At 41.9% G+C, this 18,225-nt stretch overlaps 5 protein-coding genes across 5 annotated transcripts in view; 4 read left to right on the top strand and 1 right to left on the bottom strand.

Annotated features, from left to right (window-relative positions):
• LOC118407712 (zinc finger protein 771-like) overlaps positions 1–2,198 on the top strand; it is a 6,481-nt gene extending 4,283 nt beyond the window's left edge. The window contains exon 4 of the mRNA XM_035808231.1: positions 1,986–2,198. Within this exon, the coding sequence (XP_035664124.1) occupies positions 1,986–2,198 (213 nt within the window). The remainder of the gene's footprint in view (positions 1–1,985) is intronic.
• Positions 1–18,225, bottom strand: part of LOC118407668 (tropomyosin-1-like) — a 1,169,601-nt gene that overhangs the window by 88,876 nt on the left and 1,062,500 nt on the right. The window lies entirely within an intron of this gene.
• LOC118407709 (zinc finger protein 501-like) overlaps positions 1–18,225 on the top strand; it is a 482,642-nt gene that overhangs the window by 407,638 nt on the left and 56,779 nt on the right. The window lies entirely within an intron of this gene.
• On the top strand, positions 3,609–14,412 carry LOC118407636 (zinc finger protein 84-like). Its single transcript, XM_035808144.1, has 3 exons — positions 3,609–3,911; positions 11,541–11,608; positions 11,961–14,412. The coding sequence occupies exon 3, from the start codon at positions 12,670–12,672 to the stop codon at positions 13,666–13,668; it is 999 nt and encodes a 332-aa protein (XP_035664037.1). The 5' UTR covers positions 3,609–3,911; positions 11,541–11,608; positions 11,961–12,669; the 3' UTR covers positions 13,669–14,412.
• Positions 16,734–18,199, top strand: LOC118407654 (zinc finger protein 771-like). Its single transcript, XM_035808170.1, has 2 exons — positions 16,734–16,836; positions 17,598–18,199. Exon 2 carries the CDS (start codon positions 17,600–17,602, stop codon positions 18,152–18,154), a length of 555 nt encoding a protein of 184 aa, XP_035664063.1. The 5' UTR covers positions 16,734–16,836; positions 17,598–17,599; the 3' UTR covers positions 18,155–18,199.

Genomic DNA, 18,225 nt, shown 5'->3' with positions numbered 1-18,225 from the left:
ATTTTTCAGCCTAAGAATTTCTCAATGCACAACTTAATTTTTTAACGCGCAGATTTTTAACGCGCGCGCAGATTCTTAACGCGCAGAAAACCCGTTCCCGATAACGATAATAATTTTATTTCACAACAATTGTACAATTTGCAAAGTATTCAAACCACAGTTCTTTAAGAGCAATCTTTCCAACACAAGAGTGTGCAGTATGGAGTTTGAATGGGATTTTACTATGTATTATTGGAGGGATTTATATATCATTTGCCCACATCACATAGACCAACATTTTGCAAAGATTAAGTTTGTTAAGAGCAATTTGTTTTCATTCACCGTTTTGACTTGAGCACATGAGAACTTGAATTACAGGTAGGAAGTCAAGAAAATTAAAGTTTGCAGGTAAAACACAAAGCATAATGCTTAATATGTGTCACAGTTCTAGCAAGAAGTTTCCATATTATGATCTATGTATCGCTTAGTATGTGTCACAGTTCTAGCAAGAGGTTTCCATATCATGATCTATGTATCGCTTAGGCCTAGGAAAAAAATGTTGTGTTTCCTGTTTCAGCCCTGAAAAAACTTAGGGTCGGTAGGTAGGGATTATCTTTTCTTTTTCTTGTATTCTTTTTTAGGCTGGCCAAAACTCTAGTGATACATATTTCAATACAGTTGAACAAAGTAAACTAAAATGCATGCGGACACTTGTCTTTTAATGTCAAACTTTAATTTCGTGCGTGATAGATACATTTATCCTACATTAGTTAAGACAAGCAGTGTTTTACTTCAATAGGAAGCAGGCTGAATAAAAATTCTAAGTGAAAGCTATGTGACTCCACTGCCCACCCCCAAAAAAAGTCTAGGGTCGGCAGGTTTTCTTAGGGTAGGTAGGGAAACAGGAAACACAACATTTTCTTCCTAGGCCTTAGTATGTGTCACAGTTCTAGCAAGAAGTTTCCATATTATGATCTATGTATCGCTTAATATGTGTCACAGTTCTAGCAAGAAGTTTTTATTTTATACCCTTTCCCCGCCACAGAAAAGAAATGGAAAATTCCAGCAGTGAACAATCTTCGGGAGAGCTGTGTGTTGGACATCCTGGGAAGGAGATGGACTATCCTGGGCATCCTTGGAAGGGGATGGACTATCCTGGGCATCCTGGGAAGGAGATGGACTGTAAAGAGCACCCTGGGAAGGAGATGGACCATTCTGGGAAGGAGAGTGACAGCATGGAGACCCAGACAGCAGACATGGGCCTGCAGCAGGAAACGTGTGATGTGAACTTTCCCCAACCTGACAATACATCAACCTCACAGGTACAGGACAGCAGAGGCAGTATGGGAAGGCATGTGGTTAAACGTACTGATGAGAAGCCCAATATGTGTGGGGAGTGTGGGTACAGGACAACTTTTAAGTCAGATCTATCCCGACATATGAGAACCCATACAGGAGAAAAACCCCACAAGTGTGACCAGTGTGACTATTCTGCAGCACGGAAGTCTTCTTTGGGTAAACATCTACAAATACACAGTGGTGAGAAACCCTACATGTGTGGGGAGTGTGGGTACAGGACAACTTTTAAGTCAGATCTATCCCGACATATGAGGACCCATACAGGAGAAAAATCCCACAAGTGTGACCAGTGTGACTATTCTGCAGCACGTAAATCTACTCTAGACGATCATCTAACAAAACATACTGGTGAGAAACCCTACATGTGTGAGAAGTGTGGGTACAGGACGGCTGACAGGTCTACGTTATCCCGACATATGAGAACCCACACAGGAGAGAAACCCTACAAGTGTGACCAGTGTGACTATGCTGCAGCAGACAAATCTACTCTTTACAAGCATGTAAGAAAACACACTGGTGATAAACCCTACATGTGTGGGGAGTGTGGGTTTAGAGCAAGTCGCAAGGATATCTTATCTGTACACATGAGAACACACACAGGAGAAAAACCCTACAAGTGTGACCAGTGCGACTATTCTGCACCACAGAGAGCCAGTTTGGACAAACATCTAGCAAAACACAGTGGTGAAAAACCCTACACTTGTGGAGATTGTGGGTACAAGGCGGCTCGAAAGCACCACTTATCCGAACACATGAAAATTCATACAGGAGAAAAACCCTACAGCTGTCATCTGTGTAGCTACTCTGCAGCTAGAAAATCAACCCTGTCTAAACATTTGACAACCCACGAGGAAGACTAAATCTAAAGTGTGACGCACAGCATAAAATGCCATCTTCTTGAAACTCATAAGGATAAGGAAGAAGATCCCAACAGGAGTTACTGTGTTAATTGTAGTCTTAACTTTTGTAACCAAATGTTCATTAGGTAACATGCTAGGAAGTCTACGGATGAGATGTCATTTGTCTGATTTTGAAAGTAATTTTTATTGCATTGAGTGCACTAGTATCGTTGAATCCCGTTAGTGTAGTCATCTTGGATGTAGTTGTAGAAGTGATAATAGTGAGGTTGTCATGACTATACTATTGTAGTAGTTGTAAAAGTGACCCTAGTGAGGTAGCCTTGAGTGTAGTTGTAGAAGTGTCAATAGTGAGGTAGAGTTGAGTGTAGTTGTATAAGTGACAATAGTCATGTAGCCTTGAGTGTAGTTGTAAAAGTGACCCTAGTGAGGTAGCCATGAGTGTAGTTGTAGAAGTGACACTAGTGAGGTAACCTTGAGTGTAGTTGTAGAAATGACCCTAGTGAGGTAGCCTTGAGTGTAGTTGTAGAAATGACCCTAGTGAGGTAGCCTTGAGTGTAGTTGTAGCAATGACCCTAGTGAGGTAGCCTTGAGTGTAGTTGTAGAAATGACCCTAGTGAGGTAGCCTTGAGTGTAGTTGTAGAAATGACCCTAGTGAGGTAGCCATGAGTGTAGTTGTAGAAATGATCCTAGTGAGGTAGCCATGAGTGTAGTTGTAGAAGTGACCCTAGTGAGGTAGCCTTGAGTGTAGTTGTAGAAGTGACACTAGTGAGGTAGACTTGGGTGTAGTTGGCTTATGTGTATACAGAAGAGATTTGTGCATATGAAACGTGTGTTGTCCGTACTTATGTATTGTGTAAATAGAACATAAAGGTAGTATAGTACGTACAAAGAACATGAGAAGATATGCGTGATCGCCCTTTGTGAGTATGGGAGAACTTTTGTGTTGTGTGTGAATAAAACTCCCAGTGTTTGATGCCCCAAACCTGCATATGTACATTATTGCATAGAATAGACTAGACTATTAGGCAATCTAGGATCTTAAAAGAATGAATGTAAGATAGGCAGGTAGTCATGAGTGTAGTTTTATAAGTGACCCAAGGAAGGTAGTCATGACTGTAGTTGAGTAGATGATTATGAACATGGCCAAGCGTGTTGATGTCAATGATAACTCTCAGATTATCCTTTTCAGCTGAAATGTCAATCAAGTAAAAAAAAAATCAATGAACACATTAGCAGCTCTCAAATCGGATTTACCCGAAGAGGTTTGCCTCTTCGGGTAAATCCGATCCAGTCTTATACAATCTGAAAAGACTCTAAATTTGAGAAAAATGAAACTAAAACGGCACGATGGAAAGCAACGCGAATTTCTCCCTTTCCTTGATAGCGCAGAGAAATATGATCGATGTTTAGATTCCGCTTGGCAGGAACTGCGGTGTGAGACCAAAAATGTCAGCGGTAGGTCATTCTACTAAGAAAACAAATTAACTCAGCTTTATCGGTGACTTTTATTCTATTTTTGCACGAGAAATAGAATGGCAGCGCCACTAACGTGTTGCTGTGCATAAATGTATTATTGGGGACATCAGGGGAGAAAATTCACCTTTGACCCACACCACTACAACTTTGACCCCTGGATACGACAGAAGAACAAAGTTGCCGAGTACGAGTCCCGGTTGCGTGAAGAGAAAAAAAAAAACACACCATAGGAAGCAGGTAAGACTTAAAAACGCGAATCCAAGTATTCTGATAGTGTGTGAGAGAGTTTGAGGTCATGTTGGTGGGAAAAGGATCACCTTAACGTTGTTATTTATAGGAATTTTCCAAATGTAAATATGGTAAAACTGAAGGGGGAGGGGGGCGAATCAAAATGCGTGCGACCCTCGCCAGTCGCCACAGGCCACCAAAAGTAAGAGGTTTGTCTCTTTTCTGACCGGTTGACCGTCTCTTGGTGTACCATTTCAGTCCTGTGTTGTTGGATATTGTGGAAAAGCTACCGGTACCAAGAACTGAGTTTAGACACATGTAAAATTGCCATTTCCCTATTTATATACCATAAGTATCAGATAACGTCTCATACGTAAGTTAAGAGCAGTAGATTCGAACGACGTTTTTTTTTTGCAATCGTATGACTGACTTTGGAAGGAGGAGTTTTGTGGGAGGAATGTTGGATTGATAACTGGAAATGCAGGTTAAAAATCTTGCAGTTTGCAGGTGAAATCAGAACTTAATGAAAGAAGAAAGAATTAATAATATTGGTAGTGTTGCACAGCTTTGGCAGGGAGCTTTGATCTATAATCTATCTCCCACAGAGCAGAAATGGAAGATTCCAGCTGTGAACATTCCTTGGAAGAGCAGTGTGTTGGAAATCCTGGGAAGGAGATGGACCATCCTGGACACCCTGAGAAGGAGATTGACAGCATGGGGACCCAGACAACAGACATGGGCCTGCAGCAGGAAACGTGGGATGTGAACTTTCCCCATCCTGACAACAAATCAAACTCACAGGTACAGAAAAGGGGCAAGATGTGAAGGTATGTGGTTAAACACGCTGGTGAGAGACCCTACATGTGCGGAGAGTGTGGGTACAGGACAGATAAAAAGTCTCACTTATCCCGACATACTAGAACCCATACGGGAGAGAGACCCTACAAGTGCGACCAGTGTGACTATTCTGCTGCAGATAAGTCGACTTTGGAGCAACATGTTGCAAAACACAATGGTGAGAAACCCTACATGTGTGGAGAGTGTGGGTACAGGACAGCTTATAGGTCTCACCTATCCCGACATATAAGAATCCATACAGGAGAAAGACCTTACAAGTGTGACCAGTGCGGCTATTCTGCAGCACGAAAATACTCTATTGACCAGCATCTATCAAGACACTCTTGTAAGAACCCCTACATGTCCGGGAAGTGTGGTTACAAGGCAGATCAGAAGTCTGACTTAAGAAAACATATGAGAATCCATACGGGAGAAAAACCCTACAAGTGCGACCATTGTGACTATTCTGCTGCACATAAGTCGAATTTGGAGCAACATGTTGCAAAACACACCGGTGAGAAACCCTACATGTGTGGTGAGTGTCTTCCGTCTCTTTTCTGACCGGTTGACCGTCTCTTGGTGTACCATTTTAGTCCTGTGTTGTTGGATATTGTGGAAAAGCTACCGGTACCAAGAACTGAGTTTAGACACATGTAAAATTGCCATTTCCCTATTTATATACCATAAGTATCAGATAACGTCTCACACGTAAGTTAAGAGCAGTAGATTCGAACGACGTTTTTTTTTTGCAATCGTATGACTGACTTTGGAAATAGGAGTTTTGTGGGAGGAATGTTGGATTGTTTCACAAGTAATATATTCATGCTGTTCCAGGTTGCGGCGTCCCTCCCCTGCGTCCAGAGAGAAGCTAGCCTCTGATTCGGCACCGTTGCCATACGCAGGTATGTGGTTTCATAAGGCTCCTGTTCAAAATGAAGTTTGATATGAAAAACAAGTCCTTTATCATGTTGTTTTCTTTCCTCTTTTTAAGAAATGAGAACTAGAATTGGAGCTAGAAGATTTGAAAAGCTGTAGTTTACGGTAACACGAAACCTGATGCTTGGCATGTATTTCACTACTGATTGTTTCAACCTTTGTTTATTATGAAAACTCAAATCGGCCTGCAGGCCGCTTTTCACCGAGGTCATGAGGGTAGAAGCGAGGGTCAGACAAAGTATATAACAGTTTACACCATTTAAAGTCAAGTTTATCCCGACCGATTTGTTTTTGTCAATATTTGAGAAGAAGATGATGATAAATTTCATAACTGGAAATGCAGGTCAAAAGTCTTACAAGTTGCAGTTTGCAGGTGAAATCAGAACTTAATAAGTAATATTGGTAGTGTTGCACAGCTTTAGCAGGGAGTTTTGATCTACAGTGGAATTCGCTTATTTGGATAGCTCATTTGTCAGCGCATTTTATCCAATAGTCCGAAGTATCCAACAGTCCGAAGTTGGGCCACTTAGGCCCGAAGGGAGCCGGGAGGGGGGCGAATATAGGATTACTACTACGCAAGACACAAACACCACACACACGGTACGGAACTTCATTTACAAAAGGCCCACAAAACTTTTTAATCAGACATTTGTTCATCTAGAACAGTAGTCTAAGCAGTAGTTAACCTACAGTACTATTTTGAATGAATGGAACGTCAACTGTTTGAATCTATAACATCATTAAATATCCAGCAAAATATCGAACAGATTCCAGTTACAAGCTTTACATAATTATATGTTCCGATATTATACAATCTAATAAAGATTTTTAAGTCGGTGGCTAAATGAACATGTAGAAAAATACGCTTGACTCGCACTGCCGAGGGCATAACTAAATGAACCACAACAAAGACAAACACAACTCCGCTTGTATCGGCCGAAAAAAAGTATGTTGATTTCGTAATTTTTAGCAAAATGACGGTACGTATTGGAGAGATAAACTCTTCACCTTCTTATTTACATCTTGTGTCCACAAATTACGCTGAAATTTCAAACTCGACGCCGTCTTTGCAGTGGAAGACGGAAAAAATCACCTTCAAAACATTTAAAATGGCGTCGCAGCGTGGGTTGAGATATCCCACCATTCAATGCGGCTGATTGCGACATCACAGTTCATTGACCCTGTTGCGTTACGTGCGCTGCAAAAATCTACGTAGCGCAGCCGAAATCAGCTCAATAATGAGACAGTGGCTATGTAAAACACATTTTTTTGTAGGGTAAACCAAGTTTAGACATTGTCTGAAGGCGAAATATGAACTCAAAAGCGTGTTGACATCCACCCGTCATGCCTTGCGGCAACCTACCAAAATGGCGCCTGACCAAATGTTCGCGCGCTTCCACAGCGGTATCGGAAAGATTTTTGGTGGAATCTACCTTTCTTTCGGTTCTTTTCCTGATTTGATGCCTTCATACACACAGTTCTTGGTTAATTTTGGCCTCATTTTGTAAGTTCTAGCGTATATTTTCCCATTTTTATTCGATATAAGTTGACGTAATCCTATCCAAAAACCCGAAGTTTGAGATGGCCGGTTATCCAATTCTGCGATGTCTTAGACATAGAATGAATGGCAAATGGTTTGGGATTTCGTAATTCTATACAATTACCCGAATTATCCAAATAGGCGTAATACGAATAATTGGAATCCCCCCCCCCCCTCCCCCTTCTACAGAGCAGAAATGGAAGATTCCAGCTGTGAACATTCCTTGGAAGAACAGTGTGTTGGAAATCCTGGGAAGGAGATGAACCATCCTGGACACCCTGGGAAGGAGAGTGACAGCATGGGGACCCAGACAACAGACATGGGCCTGCAGCAGGAAACGTGTGATGTGAACTTTCCCCAACCTGACAACACATCAACCTCACAGGTACAGGAGAGCAGAGGCAATATGGGAAGGCATGTGGTTAAACACACCGGTGACAAACCCTACATGTGTGGGGTGTGTGGATACAGGACAGAAAGAAAGTCTAACTTATCCCTACATATGAGAACCCATACAGGAGAAAAACCCAACAAGTGTGATCAGTGTGACTATTCTGCAGCACGAAAGTCTTCTTTGGATAAACATCTACAAATGCACAGTGGTGAGAAACCCTACATGTGTGGAGATTGTGGGTACAGGACAGCTCAAAAGTCTGACTTATCCAGACACATGAGAACCCACACAGGAGAGAAACCTTACCATTGTGATCAGTGTGACTATTCTGCAGCACAAAAACCCCACTTGGATCGACACCTAAGAAAACATAGTGGGGAGAAACCCTACATGTGTGGGGAGTGTGGGTACAGGACAACTCAAAAGTATGACTTATCCAGACACATGAGAACCCACACAGGAGAGAAACCTTACAAGTGTGATCAGTGTAGCTATTCTGCAGCACAGAAATATTATTTGGACAAACATCTAGTAAAACACACCGGTGAGAAACCCTACATGTGTGGGGAGTGTGGGTACAGGACAGAAAGAAAGTCTAACTTATCCGCACACATGAGAACCCATACAGGAGAAAAACCCCACAAGTGTGACCAGTGCGACTATTCTGCTGCACAGAAATCCACTTTGGACAAACATCTAGTAAAACACAGTGGTGAGAAACCCTACATGTGTGGTGAGTGTGGCTACAGGGCAGTTCAAAGATCTCAATTATCCAGACATATGACAACCCACACAGGAGAAAAACCTTACAAGTGTGACCAGTGTGACTATTCTGGAGTATGGAAAGGCAATTTGGACAAGCATAAAGCTGCAAAACACACTGGGGAGAAACCCTACATGTGTGGCGAATGTGGGTACAGGACAGCTGATAGGTCTGCCTTATCCCGCCACATGAGAACCCACACAGGAGAAAGACGTCACAAATGCGACCAGTGTGACTATTCCGCAGCACTGAAACATTATTTGATCGACCATCAAAGAAGACATTCCGGTGAGAGACCCTACATGTGTGGGGAGTGTGGGTACAGGGCGGCTAAAAAATCTACCTTATCCCAACATATGAGAACCCATACAGGAGAAACCTACAAATGTGGCCAGTGTGACTATTCTGCTGCACATAGAACCTCCTTTAACCGACATTTAAGAAAGCACACAGATAAAAAGACCTAGATGTGCGGCGTGTGCAACTCAAATGTCCGAAAAGCCAAGCATATACTGTACGAGGGTGATTCAGAAAGTAATGCCATTGTTTTATAACAGGCTCGGGTTTTTAATAGGATGAGTTGAAATTTAGCACAAAAGTAATCAGATTGAAACATCTCAATTTATTGTTCAGATTTTTATGAGTGACTGAGTTGAGTTCAAGGTGACCACATCCCTGGTAGCCCGTTGAAAGAAATGAGAGCCTCAATTAACGCGTAATTGATAATGGCCCTGACTCACTTGTAGCTATTGTAAGAAACTGAACCTGTACATGTATCAAGCTGCATTTCTTGTTATAATACATGCATATTTTTGTTTTTGAAATCCAAGCAGTTTTTAATTTTTCGATCCTGGGGTGATGTGAGGTATTCGAACGAATTTTAGGTTCGGGGATCAGGGGTGCGCTAATTAAAGTTTCCGCATCCGACTTTCTTATTAACTGAAAGAAATAAAACTTAGCACACTTCTTGGTCTTTAAATAAGTAATGATTGTGCCAATTTTTCTACATTTTGGTTTATAAAAAACACAGCCTACAGAAACCTTTAGTCAACAAATCACACATTTGGCTATTATTCAAACTGCCTGTAACATAGCAACTCGCTCCATTCTAGCAGCTGTAAAAGAGGAACCATTAGGAGTTCAGAAATTAAAATTAGCATGTAACATTAAAGAGACACTTACTATAATACACTTAAAATTTCAGCTCCCTACACTGTTTATAAGTGGGTCAGATCTAGAGAAACTGATCTTCTTACCATCTTCCAAGGGCCTGGTCACTTGGAATCAAATCAGTTGTTAATACAAATTCAGAAAACAAATTGAGATATTTCAATATCATCAGGATATATATGCCTTTAACTTTGTGGCAAATTTCAACTCATTCGATGAAAAAATGAGCCTGTTATAAAACCGATGGCATTACTTTTTGAAGCACCCTCGTAAGAACCCACTGAGGAGGGAAACTATATGACTGTTATCTCTGTAACTACTTTGCAGCTACGAAATATCACCTTTATCTACTTTTCATATGCTAAAGGCCTGACAGGGCTTATTTACAAATATTCCAGATACAGTCCTTGTGTAAAATAACTCCTAGGCTAATATACGTACTGTATACACAGGAGAAAAGCCTTACAAGTGTGACCAGTGCGATTTTTCGACAGGGCGAAAATTCACTTTGAATCAACATCTGAAAACCCACACCAGAGAGAAGCCTTACAAATGTGGCCAGTGCGACTATTCTATTGCACATAAAACCTCATTTAAGCGACATGTAATAAAGCACACAGATAAAAAGACCTAGATGTGCGGAGTGTCCAACTCAAATGTCCAAAAAGCCAAGCATATACGAGTAAGAACCCACTGAGGAGGGAAACCATATAAGTGTTATCAGTGTAACTACTTTGCAGCTAGGAAATCTCACCTTTATCTACTATTGATATGCTGAAAGCCTGGCAGGACTTATGACAAATGTTCCAGATAGAGTGTTTGTGTAAAATGGCTCATAGGCTAATTGACGTACTGTATACGTAAACGTCATCGACTCATAGAGTTTAATTTTGCATCTAAGCTAGATTTATTTTCTGTATAGCAAGGCATACTTGTTTTGTTGTTATAAAAAAATCGATCATTTATGCATTGTTTGCGCTCAATGTAAACTTTTTTTGTGTGATCATAACTTCTTTCAACATCCGTATAGTGCTTTGATCGCACATTGTGTATACTGATATTATGCATGTACTTGGTACATGCTCTCTTTTTATACAATTGTATTCTTAGTATGTGTAGATGATACTAACATATTTGATGTCTTGGTTTTTATTCCAATAAAGCGCTGTCAGAATAAATAAAGTGTATCTAATGCAAAGTCTGATTTTGTTTTGGCTTATATTGTCTGATTATCCTAATCCCTTTGCCGTAGCAGTTATTAAAAAAAAATTAACAAAAAATGATAAGTAGAACTCGTTAGTTTTGCAAGGCCCCAAACCACAAGAGTATATGGTTAAGCGGTCTTCTCTGGTTTGACCCATTGTCGAGGGAGTATCAGGTATGTGACTTCTGACCTTTGCCCTGTCAGTGAGCTAACGTCCGCCATGTTTTTTCCCGTCATCGTCTTCGTTATTCACCTCCTCCAAACTGTCGCGTTTTTAAGGGGTTCCAGAAGTCTTGAAGACCGCTAACCATCATTTACCTACAGCTAAGACCTGTGGTTGTTGTTAAAGCTCCCTGGTTGGTCCTTGTTCGGCAGTAAATTGGATTTAGAGGTGTGTTTGTGATCAGTATTTGATGGGGAGGGGGGCAGTGGAACTGTGAATTCTGCAGAGCTATGTACCTGCGCGCATACATGAGGCCACAACAAGTAAATTGTATGGATGGCATCAGCGCTATCATTTTATTTTGCGTTATAAAAATGCTGTGTTCTGCTACTTCAAAAATCTGTATCCCAGGAAGAATTGCTAGGGAAGGGTGAATCCATGTATATTTTCATTTTATTTTTATTTTTACCAAGTACAAGATGTCTGACACGAAAAAGCAGTAGGTCCCTACGACCGTATTTTGTGTATGACTGGATGAATAACGTACCATGTGATGTGGCAGCAGTGTTTTTTTGGGAGGCATGCTACATTCTTGTGCAAATCATTTAGATACTAGTATATGCTGTTCCAGGTTGCGGCGTCCCTCCCCTGCACCCAGAGAGAAGCTAGCCTCTGATTCGGAACCACTGCCAAACGAAGGTATAAGGCTCCGGTTCGAACTGTGATATGAATTAGTATAAAGAATACAATCTTCCATTACATCAATCAATCGTTCGCATGCATATACTACTATATATAATTACCCATGTATTGTGTAGTGGTGTATAATAGTGTAATAGTGTATATTCATGTGTAAGAGACCAAAATTTTCCAAATGTTAATTTTGTCACAAAAAATTTGTCTTTCCTTTAGATGAAACTGATTGAGGGGATCATCTATAGTAATTGGAGATAAAAGATTGGTAAGATTGTAGTTTTTACGTAAACTCAAAGCCCAATGCTATGTGTCACACTTCTAGGAAGTTTGATTCTATAAATCTAACCTCCCACAGAGCACATAAAGAAGATTTCATCTGCGAACATTCTTCGGGAGAACTGTGTGTTGGACATCCTGGGAAGGAGATGGACTTTACAGAGCACTCTGGGAAGGAGATGGACTGTACAGAACACCCTGGGATGGAGAGTGGCAGCAGGGAGACCCAGACAACAGACATGGGCCTGCAGCAGGAAACATGTGATGTGAACTTTCCCCAACCTGACAACACATCAACCTCACAGGTACAGGAGAGCAAAGACAATATGGCAAGGTATGTGGTTGAAAACACCGGTGAGAAACTCTACATGTGTGGGGAGTGCGGGTACAGGACAGCTAGGAAGTCTGACTTATCCCAACATATGAGAATCCACACAGGACAAAAACCCTACAAGTGTGACCAGTGTGACTATTCTGCTTCACGTAAGTGGAGTTTGGAACAACATGTTGCAAGACACACCGGTGATAAGCCCTACATGTGTGGGGAGTGTGGATACAGAGCGGCTCAAAAGTCCGACTTATCCAATCATATGAGAATCCATACAGGTGAGAAACCCTACACGTGTGGGGAGTGTGGGTACAGGACAGCTAAGAAGTCCCACTTATCCCGACACATGAGAACCCACACAGGGGAATAGCCGTACAAGTGTGACCAGTGTGACTATTCTGCAGCACATAAACACCATTTGGACCATCATCGCACAAGACACACCGATGATAAGCCCTACATGTGTGGGGAATGTGGATACAGAGCGGCTCAAAAGTCCGACTTATCCAAACATATGAGAATCCATACAGGTGAGAAACCCTACATGTGTGGGGAGTGTGGGTACAGGACAGCTAAGAAGTCCCACTTATCCCGACATACTAGAACCCACACAGGAGAAAAACCCTGCAAGTGTGATCAGTGTGATTATTCTGCTGCACATAAGTCGAGTTTGGAGCAACATGTTGCAAAACACAGTGGTGAGAAACCTTACAAGTGTGACCAGTGTGACTATTCGGCAGCACGTAAATCCACTTTTGACAAACATCTAGTAAAACACACCGGTGAAAAACCCTACATGTGTGGGGAGTGCGGGTTCAGGACAGCTCACCAGTGTTACTTATCCCGACATATGAGAACTCATACAGGAGAAAGACCTTACAAGTGTGACCAGTGTAACTATTCTGCTGCACACAAATGTGATTTGGACAAACATCTAGTAAAACACACTGATGAGAAACCCTACATGTGTGGGGAGTGTGGGTACAGATCATCTCGAAAAAATGACTTATCTCGACACATGAGAACCCATACAGGAGAAAAACCCTACAAGTGTGACCAGTGTGATTACTCTGCAGCAGACAGAACCACTTTGGCCAATCATCAAAGAAAGCACACCGGTGAGAAACCCTACATGTGTGGCGAGTGCGGTTTTAGGACAAATCGGAAGTTTATATTGTCGGTACATATGAGAAAACACACAGGGGAAAAACCCTACAAGTGTGACCAGTGTGACTATTCTGCAGCACAAAAGTCGAATTTGGAACAGCATCTATCAAAGCACACCGGTGAAAAGCCCTACATGTGTGGGGAGTGTGGGTACAGGACTGCCTATAGGTCTGACTTATCCAAACACATGAGAACCCACACAGGATTAAAAAAAAACTACAAATGTGACCAGTGCGACTATTCTGCATCACAGAAATCCACTTTGGACCGACATGGCAAAACATACTGGTGAGAAACCCTACACGTGTGTGGAGTGTGGATACAGGGCCTAGGGCAGCTCGAAAGTGCCGTTTATCCGTACATATGAAAATCCATACAGGAGAAAACCTCTACAAATGTGACCAATGTGACTATTCTGCTGCACAAAAATCCTGCTTGAACCGACATATAAGAATGCACACCGGCAGAAAAAGCTGGATTTGCGAAGTATGGGTACAGGGCAACTCAAATGTCTAAGAAGCCAAGCATATAAGAACCCACAGAGGAGGAAATCCATATAAGTGTTATCAGTGTAACTTCTTTGCAGCTAGGAAATCTCACCGTTATTTTCTTTTCCTATACCAAAGAAGCACGGAAACTAAACCTACGAGTGTGACAAATGTACAGCAAACAGATTTACCCACCTACATAGATTCTTGACCTCCCATGGCGGGGTGGGTTTTCGGTGCGGAGGGAAAGGTAGTCAGGAGGTGGAAATACGTATGGAGGAATAATAAAAATAGAAATGATGTAAAATAGATAAATAAGAATCCCTCCTAGAGTGACCATTTTGACTCTACTTGTACCTTGCCCCGGTCCTGTGGTAAAGAACTCTACATGAGTGGCAGACGTATGTAAGCTGGCGAGGGTTATATAGCAAATGTACCAAATTCAAGTTGATTAGGTTTGTTACGTATAGTTTCAGTTCCTTGAATTGGATGTTCTCTTTTTTTTTTACAAATGTCGGTGATCATAACAGCGTAGAATCTAAACACATTTTAACAAGTTCTTGAACTAGTTTAGCTGTAATATCAAACACAAAAATTATTTACCTGCTGTAGACAAGTGTTTTTATGTAGGCGTATTGACTTAAACAGTAGTAGTCCGTTCACACGTGCACGTTACTCAGCTTGTAGCAATATATATCATATCATTATGTTTGAAAACGTAGAGTAACTTTTTAAAAACCTTTTACAATAAAATGATAGTATGGAAAATTTATGATTTGGTGTTGGTTTGAATTATCTGATATCCGTATGAATGTTAACGTTTATCATCATCGTCATCATCGCGGGCTGCTTGCCCGGACCAAGTCCACCCTCTCCTTCCAGACGCCTCTGTCCCCCACAGCGTTCTTTAGGTCTTCGACCCGAAGCCCCACATCACGGGCAAGCTGGTCTATGTAGGTTAGTCGAGGTCGCCCTGCATGTGTATACCCGTGTGCTGGCTTCCACAGTATGGGTTAACTTGCAAGCTCTGCTTTGTTTCTAAAACAATGGCCGGCAAATCTGGTCCTACGCTCCCTGACGATGGTTGATATGGCAGGAATATTGCCATACAACTGTTCCTTGGTAGGATGTTGTTTCCAAGACTTGTTAAGCACGGCCCTCAGCATACGTGTGTAAGTACCATCAAGCTTGCTTTCTAGTTTCCTAGTTAGTGTCCAAGCTGGTGAGCCATACAATAGTATAGATTCAACTATCGCTCTGAAGAAATCCCTTTTCAGGTTGTCTGGTAGTTCAAGACTTCCATATAGGACTTAAGTTGTGAAGAGCACTCCAGGCTTTGGCAATACGAATCAAAATATCCCTTTCAGTAGAAGAGATGTCACTTCCCAGATACGAGAACCTTTCGACTTATTTCACAGGAGCTCCATTCAGGGCATCAATCTTGCCAATTTGATTAAAACAGATGTATTCAGTTTTCTTAACATTAACATAGAGACCAATCCCTGAAGCTGCCTCTTCCAGCGCATGTAATAGTTTTTCAGCATGTGCAATTTTGTCGGTAAGTAATGCCAAGTCCTCCGCATAATCAGCATCTGTGATCTTCTTAGCTGGATATCTGCTGCTCCTGGCTTTCTGTAAGGTGAAGCCAAAGTCGTTGTGTGTATCCACAGAGGTACGAAGAACATAATCCAGAGCAAGAATGAAAAGAAATGGGGCTAGAGTATCCCCCTGTAAGACCCCTGCATGGATATGGAAAAAGTCTGTGTCACCATCGGGAGATCGCACCATGGAAGTGGTATTCTTATACATCATCATTATTGCATTTACAGTTTCTCCAGGGATTCCGTAGGCTTCCAGAATTTCGGCTAACTTCCCTCTATGAAGACAGTCGAATGCTTTCGAGAAGTCTACGAACAGCATGACTGCTTCTAAGTTCTTCGCTTTCACCCCTTCAATGATTCTTCTCACTGTTAGGATCTGCCCTAGTGTTGATCTGTTCTGTCTGAATCCATTCTGGTTTGGTCTCAGCACTTTTTCTACTTCAGGTTGGATTCTATTGCGTAACATTGCATTGTAATTATAAACTTTAGCAGCGATAGGCATGAGGGAGTTAACGTTTATACACGACGATAATAGACTAGTAATATACATACTATTTCCGTACACAAGTAAAGCTCAAGGTGATGTCACTCGCAGCCTACGTCACAGGTCAGGTGATATAGACCTCAAGCCAAGGTCACAGAACAATGTCAACGCACTCGCGCCCATCCTAACACTTGTGTTGGTGTTTCTTTGTGTGTGTGTGAAGAGTATGAACGCATCGAGAGGGAAAATTGTGTAGGGGTGATGCAGAAACAGTATTTATCCGCGACCCGTTCCCGAAGTTTTGAGAGGGCTTTTCTGTTTAGATAATCTTAATGAAGTTCACGTCACTGAAGCTGTTAATGACGTCGCACTTTCGCTCAGGTCAAGTGACGTAGTCGTCGGGTCAGATCACCTTGAGGAGGACATGTTGAAATCTTGTTGGTAAGGTTTATTTTGTGTACATTTTGTGTACATTTTGTTTACAGTGAATTTATTACCGTCGTCTGTTATATCTTACTCCATTGCCTAAGCAGTCTATGATATGGAGGGGCATGCCTAATCGTGACGTAGTGTTGGTTAGGTTTATTTTGTACAGCGATAGTGTATAAATTTATTACCATCGTCTGATATATCTCACTCTATTGCCAATGTATTCAATTACTCCAGTGTATGATTTAAAGATGTTCATTCGTTCAGTAAAGCGTTATACGGTGATCTCAGGTTGACCCTTTGTGAAGCAAGTATCAGGTTCATGACCTCTCACCTTTACCCCCGCGAGCTGACGTCCACCATTTTGTTTGGCGTCGTCGTCTCATCTCCTCCAAAGTTACGCGATTTTTACGTGATTCCAGAAGCCGTGGAAACCGCTAATCACCATAGACTTACAGGTAAGACCTCCTGTGATTGTTGTTGATACCGCCTGGTTAGTGGTTGTTCATCGAAGAACAAGAAGTAGACGATTTAAGGTGTATTTGTCATAGGTATTTGCATGGGGAGGGGGGGGGGGCAGTAGAAGTGTGATGTAACCTCCAAACAATTCCTAGAGCCTACGGACACCAGAAGCATGAGTAAAATATGATTTTTCAACACAGTAAGAAGCTAAAAAAATCCTTACCTGTAATATTCACCTCCGAAATCCGAACAAATCAAACAAAATTAGAGCCAAAGGCTGGAAGTCAGCCCTCTGCGGCTGCGTGCAATCACTGCCATGTGCCATTAGGCCATTTGAAGGAAGTTATGTCAGACTCATGCCAGATGTCTCACTTCAGCTCTCGCCGATGTTTGTTTCGACATTAATCTGACCTAAGAGTTCTATTACCCGCCGCCCTCTGACTATGACATAAAAAATTATTGGTTTTCCCCTGGAAGTCATTTGGGGTCATGAAAGTCGGCATGTCTAATCATTAAAAATTATACTACTAAGTAGAAGCCGCGTAATTGCACACCCCATTTGCCAGTGCAATTCGTGCAAATACCCGAATGGTGCAGCAAAGCGAAGTTATTAAGCTGGACCACACCACCACGGGATTTTGGATTTCGTGCAATTAACAGAAGTGTGCAGTTATCCGTTGTGCAATTAATTTGATTCTACTGTATTTTACTTTGCCAGATGAAATAAGTTGTTTCACAATCCATACCCCTCTCACAGAAATGGAAGATTCCGGTCTTGAACTTTTCTGCGGAGAACAGTGTGCAGGAGATCCTGGGAAGGAGAGTAAGTCCACAGAGCACCCTGGGAAGGAGAGTGACAGCAGGGAGACCCAGACAACAGACATGGGCCTGCAGCAGGAAACGTGTGATGTGAACTTTCCTCAACCTGACAACACATCAACCTCACAGGTACAGGAGAGCAAAGGTGATATGGGAAGTCGTGTGGTTAAACACACTGGTGAAAAACCATTCATGTGTGGGGAGTGTGGGTACAGGACAGTTCAAATGTCGGACTTAACCAAACACATGAGAATCCACACAGGAGAAAGGCCATACAAGTGTGATCAGTGTGACTTTTCTGCTGCACAGAAACTCCATATGGACAGACATACAGCCATGCACACTGGTGATAATGATAAACCCTACATATGTGCGGAGTGTGGGTACAGGGCAACTCATAAGTGTACCTTAGCCTATCACATGAGAACCCACACAGGAGAAAACCCTACAACTGTGACCATTGTGACTTTTCTACATCACATAAAAGCAATTTAGACCGTCATATAGCAGCAAAGCACACTGGTGAGAAACCCTACATGTGTGGGGAGTGTGAAGTGAGCCGACTA

The sequence above is a fragment of the Branchiostoma floridae genome, unplaced genomic scaffold (assembly GCF_000003815.2).
Source record: "Branchiostoma floridae strain S238N-H82 unplaced genomic scaffold, Bfl_VNyyK Sc7u5tJ_1439, whole genome shotgun sequence".
NCBI classification, from domain to species: domain Eukaryota; kingdom Metazoa; phylum Chordata; class Leptocardii; order Amphioxiformes; family Branchiostomatidae; genus Branchiostoma; species Branchiostoma floridae.
Note: the sequence above shows the minus strand (reverse complement) of the source record. Positions and strands in the feature narration are given on the sequence as shown.